The following is a 17,353-nucleotide window of genomic DNA, read 5'->3' as shown; positions in this document are numbered from 1 at the left end:
GGTACTCAAGCCCCAAAACAGTTGACGTAAATTATGTCTACCAGGTTTTTAATCATAGTATTTCTGTCATTTTTCTGTATGGCTAAATCTAAGCATAAACACAAATGGCTGATGGGATGGTGTAAATCCAGCTAGGGTGGATGCAGGAAGCAAACGTAATGTAAGTCCCCATGGACCCTACTGTGGTGATCATTCTTCAATTGTTGGCGATAAATAGCCCATCTTTATATGTTATTGTCCAAAATATAGTTTTCTAGTTTTTAAGATTTTTGCTTCCTAGTCTCAAATCATTTTGTGATACTCTAGTACTTTTACTGTCTTTCGTTGACAGGGTTTTACGAGGGTTGGCTGAAAAGTTCTAAGCCTCACTGTGAAAAAAAGTGACAAATCCACGTTTGTAATTTATTTTTCTACATAGTCCCCTTCCAAGTTCACACACTTTTGCCAGCGATGCTGCAAGGCCCGAATCCCGGTCAGGAAGAAATCTTCTTCAGCTACCCTAAAAAAATCAGTCACAGCGGAAATGACGTCATCATTACTTGCAACCGGCGAGTCCTTTTTCATTTTGGGGAACAGGTGGAAGTCAGAAGGAGCCAAATCAGGTGAATAAGGAGGATGGTCAATGAGTTCAAAGCCACAATCGCGGGCGGATTGTTGACATGGCCACCACCGATTTGTGAACAGACGCATTGTCTTGGTGGAAGAGGACACCTTTAGCGATCATCCCTCGTCATTCTCGCAACTGGTTCAGTAGATCAGCATAGTATCTGCCGTTGATAGTTTGACCTTTTTCAAGATAATCAATGAGCAGAATACCCCTGGAATCCAAAAAGACTGATGCCATCATCTTTCCAGCTGAAGGAACAGACTTGGCTTTCTTCGGAGCTGGTGAATCAGGATGCTTCCACTGTTTTGACTGTAGTTTTGTTTCTGGTTGAAAGTGATGTATCCAGGTCTCATCCATGGTTACAAATCGTGCCACAAAATCATCGGGATCTGCTTCAAAACGACGCAAATTGTCAAGGGACGTTTCTGTTCTGTTGTCAAGAGCTTTGGCACCCATCTTGCAGAAACTTTAGTCATTCCTAATTTGTTGGTGATAATATGCTCAACCCTCTCATGAGAGATGCCCACTACACTAGCAATATGTCGAGTAGTCAATCGTCGATCATCCATCAACATATCGAGCACTCGTGTGATGTTTTCTGGAGTGGTTGCTGTTGAAGGCCTTCCTGAGCGTGGGTCATCATCAAGGCTTTGTCTGCCACGCTTAAATTCTGCAGCCCACTTCTTTACTGTGGAAAATGAAGGAGCATCATCCCCTAGAGTGGAGACCATGTCAGCATGTATCTGTGTTGGGGACATCCCTTTCTTTTGCAAGTACTTGATGACTGCCCTGTATTCCGTTTTGTCCATTTCTGATGATTTCAGAGGGTAGGTTTACCAAAAGAGCTGTAGTTGAGATAAAAGTATTAGTACGTTTGTAGTTCTTGTGTCTATGATTCACTAAATGATTGTCCTCATTGGTGGTAAACACCTGTCTCTACCTGGTGGGGAAAAACCACTCAGGCTGAGATTTTTTCAGCCAACCCTCGTACATGTTATAAATATATAATCTGTACTTAGTACTTGTTTCAGTCATGATATGGCTGAGATATTTGCTGATGTGACTGATTTTCTTCTAATCTTTGAATAGCTGTCCCACCAAAACATTGCTATTTTATAGACTGAGCTCCAAAATGACAGTTCTTGTAAACATGGATCAGTGGAGTCTGTGCATTGCTATGATTCCATGGATACTACATCACAGAAACATGTTCATGTTCACTGAAACCTCTGATGTTTTAACACACTACATTGCAAATGGAACTTGGCTGGTGCAACTAGGTTTTTATCTTAGATTGTGCCTGGTGCAAGTAGGTTAACATCTCTTAAATCAAGTACTGCATATCAACATTGTAAGAACTTTTCCTTCAATGCATTTTCATAAACATCTGAAAGTATGTACTTTTTCAAGTACCGGGGCAGTAATGATATTCAATGATAATTATATTCCAAAAACAAATAAGTACAAAAATCAATTTATTTCAGTTCATTTTTAATGATTAATCCAGTGAAATGATCTGTGTCTAGCATAAAAAGATGACTGTACACACGTGATTAGTACATCACATGGATTGGTTCCTCAGTAGGTCCAAACACTCAGGATCACCACACTATAACACACCACCAGGACAGTGGATGTGTTGTGTCGCAGAATATCCTCAGTTGTCACAGTCTGTTTGCTACTGAAGATGTCTCATATCTCACAATTGCTGAAAAATGAACAGTTTCATGTATTACAGTCATAACTGAACAGGGTCATGAATTCTTTTTCTTCATAGATTGTGAGAGCAGACAAAAGTTCCCTTAATATCTGAAAGGGTGTCATTTCTTCCATTTTTCCTGGTGTTGATATGCAGTCATAGGTTTGCCCCCTACTCCACATGTTCCCACTCCAACCTTGCCTTTGTCACCATCAGGAGTGGCAAATATGCTCTTCTTGACACGACCCTTGTTTGTCTTGGAAAATGTCTGGAAAAGAAAAAGGTCATAATATTGTAAAAATAATAAGGGGGCAACCTTGAGTAATACAGGTAAACAAGTTCACCTGAATCATTGATATACACACTGGGTATAAGGATAGGCCAAGTAAAACTGTTTGCAAATAAACTTGAACCCACTTGGAAACAACAGGCTATTTTTATCTCCTGAACACTTTTGTGATACATTTTTGGAAAGACAAGATCGATTTCATTTCAGTCATATTCCACACTCATATTTAACTGAAATGTAATGGTCCACTCAAATCCATTCATACAGACAATAAGAATTACATCAGAAGTGACATTTTCAGGAAACCATTTATCCAACCATAAACATGTCATAACAACACCGAATCAATTTTTGCAAATGATGGTTTCGCTAAATACCGAAGATTCAATGGATTTTCAGTGACTGATTTCACATAATTCGATTTAAAAAAGACATGTAACTGACTGAGAGAGTAAAAATTTGAAACTTACTTCACTGAAGTCATAGAAAATTGTATTGTTATAAAGAAGGATAACAATATGTGGATGAATGACATCTTTATTACAGTGTAATAAATATGTTGTTCGTCCATATATTGTTATCCTTCTTTGCTGCTCCAACTTCTGAATGCCTCTGATAGCAGTGGTCATAAGTCAACATTTTCATTGTGTTTTAGAGGGTTATAACTTGGTTAAGAGTGACAATTTTGATCACATACTAATGGGAATCATATGTGTGATGAATGTTTATTTTTGAGTGTAGAAAACCATTAGAGAAACCAAAAGGTTTAATAATGAACCAGAAATGTACACCTGAATAGAACCTTGAAAATGGCCCTGGTCTTCACATGGTACAGAGGTGTATATGCGGGGAAAACCTTGACAATGACCCTGCCTTCATATGGAAACAGCGGTGAGATGGGGAAAACCTTGACAATGGCCCTGGCCTTCACATGGTACAGAGGTGTATATGCAGGGAAAACCGTGACAATGACCCTGGCCTTCACATGGAAACAGCGGTGAGATGTGGAAAACCTTGACAGTGGCCCTGGCCTTCACATGGTACAGAGGTGTACATGTGGGGAAAACCTTGACAATGGCCCTTGGCTTTATGCCATCCATCTAAGTCCTTGGACTGCTTTTCACAAAAGCCTCAGAAATTTAGGAGGTCGTAGCCCATACGACCTTGTTTATGAACTTCTTCTGACCTCCTTTACCACCGTTTCACAAAGACGATGTATGCATGTTATACTACAGGGTCCTAAATCTATGTCGCACATCGTTTAAGATGTACTTTGTTGTTACTTTAGAGTTACCTCTAAATGAGACTACAATTATTCTAGAGCTTTCCACGTTAGTGGCGATGGTCATAGGTGCTCGAAAGTTTATGAAACTATGACAGTATACATAAATGCCAGTTGCAGTGTTGGGACGGACACAGACTTGAGGAGCATACGTTTCTTCCTGCTTCCAACAACGCTTGATCTATGTAACTGATGCCTGACCGCTCGCTTTGTTACATTCTGCATAACTGTTTCTCACTCTGTAAATGAAGACTTTGGTGAGTTTGCTATATATTTTGTGACCCATTGCCGTAGATTATGTCTCATTTGTATTGTATTTGAAATCGGTATCATGAAATTGACTTGTGACTTTGTATAACTTGCTTTCTGTGCTTTGTAATACAATATTTGAATGTTTCAGACTTGTCTTTGTTCTGTTTTGCATTTTCACAGGGGATTTCTTACACCTTTTGTCATGGCAAAATGTTTAACAGTAATATGTTTTTTAATTGAAAGTACAGGTAATCTTATCATAATAATTGAATTCTCTCACTAAATTACATTGAAAATTAAGAGATAAAATGTATAAATCATTTCCATTAATATTATCAGTTTATGTACAATGTTTGATTCAATCACTGTCAATTAACCTGTTCATATAAAACTGCAATATTAGTCCCAAAGTACATCAGAGGAACTTAAGTACTTGTTGCTGTTATGACTACTTTTGATCTACTAACACTAACAAGGTTTAAATATGGTCTGCTACTCTCTATGTGTCAACTTCTTTCGTAACTTTTATTCAATCAACCAAAAACTTTCAAAGAATAAAAACGTACACCCTATATCCACGTTTGATGTAACACTGAACAAGGCTAAATAAAGGTAGATACTGAAACTGGTTTCATGAAAAAATATCTGGACCATACACAAAATATACTGAAAGTGTTATCCGACCTTCACCTCAAAGAAATGGCCTAATATCAGTCTAAGGAAACTTAGTCTCAGTGTATTTCGTTACACTCCACCACTGGGTCAAACAAAACCTTATGGGAGGTCGTGTCAGTAAATCACTAGTGGCTTAAGCTTAGAGGGAACGCTGTTTCACATCTAAAAACTGAAAGATAAACAGTTGGTGCCAATGGGAAAACAGTTGTTATAGTTTTTAGATCATTTCAGATTTTCTTTTGGTTTAGGACCAGTGAAGTACATGATATGTGTGGAATCATGTTTTGCCCTGAAATCACCTTGGCATTGAATGACTGCCACTTGCTCTTCTCCTGCTCACGTTCTTCTTCTAACATCTTCATTCGCAGAGCTTTCTTCTGAGCTTTCTTCCTCTTATATTCCCTCTGTTGTACTGCTAAATCCTTCCTGAAACATAAATCGTGTCAATAATAAAATCGTGTCAGTAATGTTTTGGTACATGTCTAAATATACAGGCAAAAGTTCAGTGATGATTATATGTAGATAATGTTTCAGGACATGTCTATATATATACAGGTAATGTTTCACTACATGTTTAGATGTATAGGTCATGTTTCAGTACTTGTTTACATGCAGGTCATGTTTTAGTACGTCTACATAGTGGTTATGTTTCAGTACTTGTCTACATACAGGTCATGTTTTAGTACATATTCAGTACATGTTTACACACGGGTAATGTTTCTGTACATGTGTACATACAGGTAATGTTTCAATACTCATCTATGTACAGGTAATGTTTCAGTATATGCCTACTTACAGGTCATGTTTTAGTACATGTCTACATACAGGTAATGTTTCAGCACTTGTCTGCACAGAGGTAACGTTTCAGTACTTGTCTACATACAGGTATTGTTTCCGTACATGTCTCTATTAAGGTCATGTTTCACTACATGTCTAGATGCAGAGGTAATATTTCATTACATATCTATATCTATATTCAGGTAATGTTTCAGTAGATGTTTACATACACTTAATGTTTCAGTACATGTCTTGATGTACCAGTAATGTCTCAGTACAAGTGTACATACAGGTAATGTTTCAGTGCATGTCTACATACAGGTAATGTTTTAGTCCATGTCTACATACAGGTAATGTTTCACTACATGTCTAGATGTACCGGTAATGTTTCAGTGCATGTCTATAAACAAGTTATGGACATAAACATGTCACGGTTTAGCCCCGCCATAAATATACTATCCTGTACAGCCCATGACTGACAAATGACATCATAAATCAATAATACCTATTGGTTGACAATTACTTTGAACACCATACCTAAATTCGCTTAGCGGGACTTGTAGGACTTAAGAGTCTATATAGAGATCAAATACTCGGGCTGCAATGAATACACTATGTGGCGAATATGAAATGTATCACAAATGTTGGGTAGTGAATACAAATAATTACAAATATAATATTGTAGTTAAGTGACTAATGCACAATATGGAACCCCCAGGTTGACTGTTAATTTGTTTGAGTAAGAACTAGTGATCTGACATGGGGCTGTAGTAAAAGTTGCCCTGATAAAATATTGTAAATATTCATTCATACTCGGTTCTGGTGACCACAAATAATGAATTGAGTTAGTGAAGGACTATGGTTCGATTCACCGAATATGTAGGAGTATCGTAACAGCCTTAGTTAATACCCAATATCATCTTGTTGATACAACATGAGAGACTGAGAGATGACACTTAGAAGGCTTTAACTACAAATAAGTGCTTACCAGCAGTTCTTGAAGGCAATCTATATATAGCCTGGAAGTGAATCAATACACTCAGTTCACTGTAAAGGAACTATTGTAGGACAGAAATCTTTTGCCAATATATAACAAATTCTGAGAAATACAAGTAATATCCAATTACACTCCACAACAATGGTTGCTCAAATTTGCTGGATTAGTGAGCTTTGAGCTGTATCTATCCTGAACAGCAAAAGAAACACAACTGGATTTTTCAGGTCATTTTTCAGACATAAACATTAACCCTTGCTGTTATGAGATTTTATGTTTTTGAAACCCGTGTTTCTTCAGCTGTTCACTACACACTGACAATTGATAGCAGCATATCAGCAGCATATCATAGTGGCAGAGTCAGTGATCTTATTGAAGAAAACCTTAAAGCAATCCTGTTTCACAGGTCTTTCAGAAGATTTAGACATACTTTGACTTTGGCTTGTTGTCTGCCTGTCTGTCCAGTGACTGACTTGGATCAGCTGGCTTCAGTGAAGATATCTGGATGTGAAAATATCAGTCTGTGAGTGACAAGAAATATTGCGATGAACCATGATACTACAAATACATTACCTTTAGCGCTGAACTAGTATACTACAGGTACAAATACTTCAGTACTGAGCCTGGATTCTACAAGTACAACTACTTTATTACTGGAGCAGATTACTACAGGCACAACTACTTAAGTACTGAACCGGGATACTACAAGCACAAGTACTTGAGCAGTGAACCAGGATACTGCAAGTACAACTACTTTAGTACTGAACCAGGATACTACAAGCACGACTACTTTAGTACTGAAGCAGGATACTGCAAGGACAACTACTTTAGTACTGAAGCAGATTACTACAAGCACAAGTATTTTATTACTGAACCAGAACATTACAAGTAGAACTACTTTAGCTCTGAACCGGGACAGTACTAGCACTACTACTTTAGTACTGAACCAGGATACTACAAGCACAAGTACTTTAATACTGAACCAGGATACTACAAGCACAAGTACTTTAGTACTGAACCAGGATACTGCAAGTACAACTACTTGAGCAATGAACCAGGATACTGCAAGTACAACTACTTTAGTACTGCACAAGGATACTGCAAGGACAACTACTTTAGTACTGAAGCAGATTACTACAAGCACAAGTATTTCAGTACTGAACCAGGACACTACAAGTAGAACTACTTTAGCTCTGAACCGGGACAGTACTAGCACTACTACTTTAGTACTGAGCCAGGATACTACAAACACAGGTACTTTAGTACTGAACCAGGATACTACAAGCACATGTACTTTAGTACTGAACCAGGATACAAGTACAACTACTTGAGCAGTGAACCAGGATACTGCAAGTACAAACTCCATTAGTTCTGAACCAGGATGCTACAAGCACAGTTACTTTAGTGCTGAATCAGGATGCTGCAAGTTTAAGTACTTCAGGAGTGAACCAGATGACTTCAAGAAGATATGAAGATTCATGTTTGGATTGATCTTCAGTAAGAGGATCTGGTCTGACTCAGTTATTTAGACCATCCCCATAAAGCTAGAATATTGCTGACTGCAGCGTAAAAATAAACTCATTCACTCTCTGACTCATTTTGTATCTGACCTTTCTCCCGAACCCTCTGTCCTATTGAAAATAGGTCCAAATGGGCCTTTCCCTCACCTGCACACCAGTGACCCATGTGACTGCCAGCAACTTGTCACTCTCTTCATTTTCCAAGAGCATGGAAATTTGACATAAACCAAACAGTGGAGAAGTGGGGATTATGGGTAAGTAGTTATCTTCTAAATGGAACTGTTAACAGTTGCACTATACCCAAGGGACCAAAACATCTGGAATGATCCTCTGTAGCTAAGTCCCCTAAGTTAGCAAAGACAGTGTCCTATCTCTAGAAACATTCTTCCATAACTGAAAAGAAAAAACAATTGCTGTGTTGAGCTATCACCTATGCTATAGCTATGACTTCTTGAGCATTGGAGGTTCCTGATAGATGTAGTCCTCAGCCAGATCTCAAAATCCCTGCTCTCAGTCAAAAGAAGACTGTTGTTCTGGATATGTTATGACAGACATAAGGGCAAGTCTTGAATATCTTTCAGCCAGTAGTATAGGGAATGACAGTTCTAAAACACTTTCAAGAAAAGTCTCTACAAAGCCTTATTTACTAAATAAGGCTTTGGTTGGACCCTTAGCTCTTGCTACTATTACCCCTACTACTTAACGTGTGTTGGAGGTAACACTGTGCCTTAGGGTACGATCAATAATTCTTCTCTTACAAACCCCCTACCCGGCCCATCCCTCAAGTAGTACAAGTTAGGTTCGTCGGCTTTCATATCCACTTTATCTATGTTGTAAGTTTTGACTGACCATATAGGATCGGTGGCCCGCTTACGGCTATCACCCTCGTGTTCCCCCGGCTGGTATAGATACCTCACTAGGGCCCTATCTGGTATCTGTTTCTCCTTCCCACGCAATGGAGCGGCCGACTCTGCAACTATTGATTTTAGTTTGATAGCGTCTGCCGGTTTCTTACCGGTGAGACGGGTGACTTCATGGTTGATTGCCGACACCACCTTGGGTAACCTCGTGACCCATTCAGTCGATCGTTTTCCAGGGGTGACCATCTCCCTAGCATACTGATGGCCGAACAAGCGCTCAGCCAAAGTCCTATTAAATCTCTCAACTATGGCTTGGCTGCGATGGGCTCCGGCCGTGCCACGCCTGACCTTTGTATCGTGTTTGGCTAGCAGTTGTGACACGGCACCCATGAACTCCCGTCCGGGGTCAACTTGCAGCTCTGTTGGCCACGTCAGCGGACTGCGTTTGTATATGCGTTCGAATCCTCTGGCTACCTGGGCCGAATCTTTCGTGGTCAAGGGTTCGGCTTCCTTGTAACGACTGGCTACGTCCACTACGGTTAAGGCATACTTGTACCTCTTGTCGTGGGGTAGGAACAGTAGGTCTGCCTGGTGAACGCTATTAGGTATGTTAATACCGAACCTCCTTCTAGGCACGTAGCGTGGTGCCGGCAAATAGATCTGCCACAGGGCTTGTTTTTCAAGCCACGCTTTGGCTTCCTCCGGGGGTACTCGCACTATTTTAGCTAGCTTATCTACTGCGCTAGCTCCTTTCCAGTACCCACGCGGGCTGTAGTAAATAGCCTCAAATTTTGTCATGTCCATACGCGTATGTGTTTATCCCATCAATAGCTATCCAACGTTTCGTGTCCATAGGCGACAGGGACGTCTTGTTTATAGTCAGTCCGTATATCTTATGTCCATCACTTCTAAGTGTGTTCATTTTATGCCTAAAGGTACGGGTCTTGAACAGGGCTTCCTTGAATCTGGCGTGTTTGATGTGTAGTTTCACCACATACTTCTTAACCCCCTTAGCCTTCCGGATCTCACTATTGTCGGCTTTCAGTATGGAGTACATCTTAGGTCTCAAACCTATGTACTCGGCTATGGGCGTGCCAGCACACTCGTCCTTCATCTTACCTAGGACCTTTTTATTTACCGTACTGTGTATGGCATGGGTCTTAGGGTAGTCGCTGGTGTTGTATAAATCGAGGTGTTTTTTCATGTCCTCGTACACGTCCTCGGTTCGAATCTCCATCAGCAGGGAATCCGTGTCAGTGTACAGCACTTCACACCTGTCACCGTACTGTTTCTTGAGCTCGTTGTAGTAAAACTCGTACATCAGGTGTTTGGATAAATCGAGGATGCTCATCCCCACGTAAACAGGCCGGTTGAATTTTATGTGGCTTTTCTTCATGTGTAGGGCAACCAGGTTGTCTGTGAATATCTTACTACGGTTGAATGCCGGACTGGCTATCAATCTCCTGAGTTTGTCTTCCTCACTCGACCGAACCAGCTTCACGGTCACGCGTTTCCTCAGGTTCTCCATAGTCTTACCAAACACCGAGTTGTTCATGAGCTTGTAGAGATTTTTCTCAAAATCACTGGTGGCTTTTTTTCATAGGTCTGTGTTCATTCTGATGTAGGGCTCCATCCATGGGCTCTGGTCGAACATGAGCACCCTGTGTATTTTGGCCAGCCTCATACCCAACGACAGGTACAGCTGTAGGTTGCGATAGTGAACGATGTACTTGGTCTTATTCATTAAGTTAGGCACGAGTTTTTCAACGTCTGTCACACGCCCACCTAACAAGTTATGTTGGTACTCAGACATCCAGTCTGGGTTAACCCTCATACGTTCGGGGGCCAGGGGGTAGCTGTTGTGTGATGTGTGTAATTCCTTGGTATACTCTAAGTCAACCTCGAGGATATAACCTTTGTTCGAATCTGGTGCAATCCCCATAACATCAACGTGGGGTACCCATTCGAATCCCCCTGTAGGTAGATACTGGCTCATGGCCCAGCCGTACAGGTTGTTTGCGTCGAGGTAGAGAATGTGATTGGTTGGCTTGTTAGGATCGTAACCTTTCACGTATTGATTATTTGCTTTCGCGTATCGTTTGGATGCCATGGAAATCCCACCTCGCAAGCCTTTCTCAATGAATAGGTGCATGTCGTAATCTGTGAGCAATTCCAAATTAACTCCGGCCTTTTTAAGCAAGGCGTCCCACGACAGACCTGGGCTGGTGTAATACCATGCGGGGTCGAGTTTATACTGCTTGAAACACGTCCGCCTAAACGTCTCAAACACGTCGGCTAACAGCAGTACATCTGTCCTCAAGTACAGGTCGTGATAATCACCCAGGTTCTTACAACCCAGTTTATTCCATACGTTAGTTGCGTGCGAGTAATCATCTCGTGAGACGGACGCCTCATTCAGCTTGCTATAAAAGCAGTCAATAGGGGGTAGTCTGGTCTCGGTGAACTTGGCCCAACTATCCATGTACTCATAGGGGTACACACCCTTCCTCATAAGCAGGGGTCTAGTCTCGGCGTCTGTGTATCGATCGGTGATAGGGAAGGTATTGTTGGCCTTGACCAGACTGTCGAGTGACGACAGGAGGAACTGAAACGAGTCAATGAACCTAAGTCCGTTTAAGCTGAAGGAGATGTATCTCTCCATGTTGTTGGGGATGCACGTTATATTACCATCGATTTTCGCGATGGCCTGCATGATCAAGTGTGAGTCGTACCCTCTCAAGTTGTGAAAGACAACGGGGATGTTTATTGTCTTAGGGTTGATTTTAAGCTTGAGGTTGCACGCGTTGTGAGCGGCGCCTCTATACTTACCAGTTATGTGGCAGTGATCTCTCACCGAATCACCGTTAAGTGGTGAGTCACACACGTGACAGTTAGTGCTACTAGCGTGAGCTAGCCTGTCGACTCGGGTCATACGCATGGGAGCGATTCTATACAATGCATTCCTAATAATTTTTTCTTCTTCCTGCAAACACTTTAGAAACCTTTCAGCCGCGTCAGGGCCCCTATACACTACCGGAGCTTTCGTTTCCCCGTCACAACGGACGACAATGTATCCAAACCCACAGGCTTTATGCTCTTGTGTCTTGTGGGTGAAGGGAGCCTCGCCGGCGGTATCACTGGTGGAATCCCCACCCACAACTAAGGCTTCGAAGTCGGCGTATATGATATAAGGCACAGACATTTGGTTCTTGTGGTTACTGAATTTTAGGATATTATCACCTTCCTTAGGCATGTCGACTCGTATGGCCGTCTGCCCCACACCTTGGCAATCCTCCCGGTGGGATTCTAATAAATCAGCTCGACTGAAACCGTGTAGGCATCGTACACAAAAGTGTTTTTCCCCATCGTGTTTCGACTGGTCGTGCAACAACCGGCTGAGATGTTTTATCCATGTGTAGTGATACTTTTCACCTCGTTGGATCATGAATATATTGATAACTTGGCGATCCTTCACTTCGCTGACCCTGTGTACTATTGTTTTGTTACCTTCGTGCCCAAAGACATTTATAGCCAGATTATTCTGTTTTTCTACTTTAGTGATCTGGGATATGGGGGTGGGTTCATCTATACCATCCCAGTTGAGCCCATCATCCTGAGGATAATTAGAAGGCCTGTTCGGATTAGTGTCAGCTGGAAATAAGGCTGACCTGATAGCTAACCTCAGGCAATCGTTTCCTCTATTCTTAACGTTTACTATGGCATGTTTGTTCCTATAGTAGGGAGGCAAGGCTAGGTGTGACCCGCCTCTGAACGGCACGTAGTTAGCTATGTCTAGATAGACATTATCGATTTTATCTACAGCCCACCCGGACCCCAAGTGTGTGTAGCGTTCTAGGTATTCTCGTATCTGCTGAAAACTGGTATCGATTGATGCGTCAATGGTCTCTGTATGTGTGACGACCTCTTGTTGACCTCGGAAGTAAGGCTGAACATATTCAGTGGCCCCTGTGGGGCCCCCAACCTGCTTATCGAGCGACATTTTCACTGTGATCTGAAACTTGATACTTCCTAGGTTATTTAGTTCCTGGTTGACATCAGCTATCAGAGGCTTGATATCTGTAATGTCTATGTTTCTATCAACGTGCATGCGCCAACCTCTCAAATAGTTGCCTACAGCGCGCTCAGTGCGCACGAACTGTAGGTCAATAGCTCTATTCTGTCGTAATAATTCTACAATCTGTGGTTTTCTCATACGGGAATACCCGCCTAAACCCAAATCGTGTGCCTCGGCTTTCAGTTGTTTTATAGTGGGGCGTGCTACGGGGGCATGTGATAACAATGCTGTTAACCCGGCTCTCCCCAGGTTTGAATAACCCGTGTATCCAAGCTGTTTTGCTTGAGCTTTTAATTGTTTTACCGTAGGAGGGGCTTCTAAACCTAGTAATCTCAACAATGCTGACTTCCGCATTCGAGAATACCCGATCACACCTCTCTGTTTTGCGACCCGCTTCAGCTCGCGCACAGTAGCCATAGTGTTTACACCTAAGAGAACCAATGTCTAATTGGTTCACAGTAAAGGGAGGTAACCCTTAAGTGGCTGTTTCACGCACTGGAGTCTATCTTGAGCAGTCGCCTACGTTCTTTTATGTAGCCTTTTTTATTCTCGTAGATGAGTTGATGTCTGACTACGTTCGCTCCGTGAGCTTTACATAGACAGTAGTGCCCTTTAACCCCGATACCACACACAGAACACGTGTAGTTAGGACTTCCCATATGGAAACAACAGAACCCCTGATTCCTGCATTTCCTACCACAGGCCTCGGTCTTCCCCATAAGTATGTATTCGCATCGGTATGGAGCGGGTCTCATGTTTACTTATATAGGTATTTTAATTTAATTGCTTAGCAACCAACGCAGTAGCTGCTATACCCAACACTATGAAGCCCAGTTCACGATTCATTTGTCCCTTGGATGGTGTGTAGTACTGAGCGAGTGTGGGTTTACCAGTTAGTAGGTAGTATTCTTTCATTGCTTCATCAATATCGTTGAATGTTTGAACGGCATGGTTTTCACGCTGGAGTTGTTCGTTAATAAAATCGATCCTCTGGAGACGTTTTTTAGCGTACTCGGCCTGTGCTCTTTGTAATTTCTCAGTAGCGAGATCGTGCCGCTTCCTTTCTTCCTGTATTTCAGCCGCGTGATCATCTCGTAGTTTCGAGAAGAGGAAATTACTCCCGGAAAATGCCAGGGCATTCACTAACGCCCCACCGACCATCATAGCTATCGTGGCCATCCCTATATTTATTTCATTATATTTTCAGGTATGATCCCTTGTTTTACTAGGATGTCTTTTGTGGCCATCGCCATACCAAGGTTCATTATGAGCATACCCATATCCTGCAGGTTGAAATCTAGCTTGATAGTTGGTTGTTTAAGCACCATTTTAGTCAACCGAGCGTACCCTACTGCTAGACTGGCGACCACTGTGGCGTGGTATGCGTCGTTGACGAACGTTTTCCCCTCAGACATTATGTATATGATATAAAATATTAAAATTATAACATGATATGCGGGTCAATAGTGGGGCCTGCCGGCGGCGTGGGGGTACCCCCCACACCCCCAGGGTTTCCCTCACTGTGGGAGGGTACCCCCACGTATAACCATGTTATAACCACGGCAGCAGTTACGCCTACAACCAACAACAGTCGGGTTGGGTTGGCCACTTTATGTTGGTTACACCACCGTTTTTTACCGGCAGCTACTCTCTTAGGATTCTTCTGTCTGGTTACTGTTGGGGGTACCCCCACTGGGGTCACTTCCCTCACTGGTTCCTGTGAAGGGGTCTCCACCGTCACCTCGGGAGGGGTTTCCCTCAGTTCCCCCACTGGGGTTTCCTGTGCAGCATCCATCTATACTATTATTATTATTCTTTCTCTCAAATTGACAATGTTTTGCCGTGATAATCGCCGCCGTCACTGGAGCCAACAACATACCATATTTGTGGTACAGCCCGCAGCTGATAGAGCTCACGGCGTGTTCGATAAAAGGGTCTTTCTCGAGGTCTTCCCACAGGTAAAGTCGGCGCTCTGGTGGAATGGGAAGGAAGTGTGATACAATACCGGTGTATATCTGGGTCATAGCCGATCCTATTGTCTTTGTCATTTCTGCTCCGAGCCGGGACTCGTATCTAGCGTACAGCTTATCGATTTCTTCGGCTGACATTTTGTGAATTTTATCCGGAGTGTAGTCTCCAAAGTAATGTTTGACTTTGCCGCCAACAGCCAACGCCACCAGTTTCTCTCGCTTGTCATCAGTGGGGCCTGCCGGCGGTGTGGGGGAGACCCCCAACTGTTCGAGCAATTCCTCACACTCCATCTTATAATATAACAAGTAAGATTTAGTTTTAACTATATAATACCCGATGCAGACAAAACACAGAGAAATGAAAGTTAAGTTGCACACGACAAACACTTCAAATATCAAAGCTATGCTTAGCATTTGCTTAGCTTTGCTTAGCTTTGCTTAGCATACTATATATGCTACTGGTTGGTCGGTCTTGAGCACGAGCTTAGCGTGTTTAGTTTCAGCGAGCTGTTTCTTCACCCGTTCCCGTTCTAATTTGCTCATCACATCGTTCTCTCTCAAACACTCCTCGAACGAATCCCTGTCCTTGCAGTGAAATAAGGCCACCCATCGCGTCTGCTCCCTGAGGTCTTTCAACACCGAGTTGAACTTCTGCGTTAGCACCCAGACGCTGTGATTTGCATGCCGGCCGGAGAAGGCCAGGTACGATAGCATGTCTCTCTTTTTTGTTATCTCGCGATTAGCGCTGCAGTCGTCCAGTATAAACAGCGTCGGTTCCCCTTTAAATTTCTCTTGAAGAGCTTTCAACCAGTCCTGCAGGCGTGTTCCAGGGTCGATTTTGTGTACGTCCGGGTCCGTCATCACCCAAGGTCGCGCGTACGTTTTATTCATGCTCAGAGTAGGGCACATGATAACGATGTTATCGAACACATCCTTGTAGTAACCCTCCAACATATCCAACACGAAAACTGTCTTCCCACAGCCAGTCTGCCCGCACACTATGGCGCAGTGTGGGTCAGTGGGTAGTTGTGGGTACCCCCGGGGGGTGTGGGGGTCTCCCCCACTAGTAGATGGCTTGCACGAATCTCCCATTGTCTATATTAAGTTGCGCGTCCATAATAACGTACAGATATAATTTCAACTTACCAGCGGGTTGAGCCTTCTTAGTAATCTGGATGGTTATCCCTTCGCTGCCGTTATCTATACGGCGCCCGCTACCGTGCAGTTTATCATCATCCGTGGATCGCATGTCCAACCATAGGGCGTACTTGGTGGTCAGGTATTCACCGATCTGCACGGAGTCGAGGTCCAGGTCCTTTGTTATATAATGTTGGTCCCCCACTGGTAGCTTTTTTATCTCATCCCACTGCTGGTGTGGTCTCATACCATGACTGAACAGCTGGTTGGGCACGCCCTCGATAGTCACTTCCACCTTTTCAATCTCGGGGTTGAAAAACTTCTCGCTGTCCCTCCGGAATGGCTCGTAATCCTCCACGGGGACGACCAGGATACCTTTCATCGATCGCGCCGGCACGTTCAGGTTGATATTCCACACAGTGTCGCTCTTATCTCGCACGACTGATCTATGCCTCAGTACGCGATCGTATAGGATAGCCATCTTCCCAGAGTACTGGCTTCGAACCTGCCTGGCCAGCTCCGGGCTAGTGACCATGTCGAACTCCAGAGAGATGTTGTCTATGGTATAACTGGCCTCATCACCGTTCGGCGTACGCACTACTTTGCTACAGTCGTTAAACGTGAGCTCGTATTCGAGCCTATCACCCAGCGCGGCCTGGTAAAATGGCGCGTGTCCCGTGAGCAACTCGAAGTCGAGTGGCACGCAGAATCGATTCCCGTATGCTCGAGCGATGGCCTTTTCACCGTCCGATAGCTTGTCTAGCTGGTCTGGCGTGAAGGCATACCCTATACGCGACCGGGTTGATTTACTGATGCCCTGGTACACATCATTGACTCGTTCTCCCTCGCTTTTCCAGAGATCCCCGTAGCAGTGAAACACGTCGCTGTCGTCGATGCTCAGCACCTCGTTACCGCTGATCTTGACGGTCGTTTTCTTGATGATAGCTCGACCCACGTTCCGCACTAGCTCGCGTTTGTCGTTGTCGGAGGTCAACGTGATATTGAACGCCAGTCGAACAGTGCCTGGTACAATGAGGTCATTCTCACCAAGGTTTGGAAATCTAACCAGCAGAGTTTGATTCTGGTCTATCTTGCTGGGATTGTTGGTGATGGTCACCGACTGGCGCACGGCTCTGGCTCCTAATGGCTCTCTCAATCTTCTGAAAGGATCTAATTTTCTGCCGTACATTGTTATATAAAGGAAATATATTTTTAA

The 17,353-nt window shown here is 43.1% G+C and overlaps 1 protein-coding gene across 1 annotated transcript in view; it reads right to left on the bottom strand.

Annotated features, from left to right (window-relative positions):
* Window positions 1-2,081: 2,081 nt before the first annotated feature.
* LOC137278712 (survival of motor neuron-related-splicing factor 30-like) overlaps window positions 2,082-17,353 on the bottom strand; it is a 71,638-nt gene continuing 56,366 nt past the window's right edge. The window contains exons 5-7 of the mRNA XM_067811227.1: window positions 7,006-7,076; window positions 5,104-5,230; window positions 2,082-2,574 (exon numbers count right to left, since the gene is read on the bottom strand). Of these exons, the coding sequence (XP_067667328.1) occupies window positions 2,428-2,574; window positions 5,104-5,230; window positions 7,006-7,076 (345 nt within the window). The 3' untranslated portion in view covers window positions 2,082-2,427. The remainder of the gene's footprint in view (window positions 2,575-5,103; window positions 5,231-7,005; window positions 7,077-17,353) is intronic.

This window comes from Haliotis asinina, chromosome 3 (genome assembly GCF_037392515.1).
Source record: "Haliotis asinina isolate JCU_RB_2024 chromosome 3, JCU_Hal_asi_v2, whole genome shotgun sequence".
Classification (NCBI taxonomy): Eukaryota; Metazoa; Mollusca; class Gastropoda; order Lepetellida; family Haliotidae; genus Haliotis; species Haliotis asinina.
Note: the sequence above shows the minus strand (reverse complement) of the source record. Positions and strands in the feature narration are given on the sequence as shown.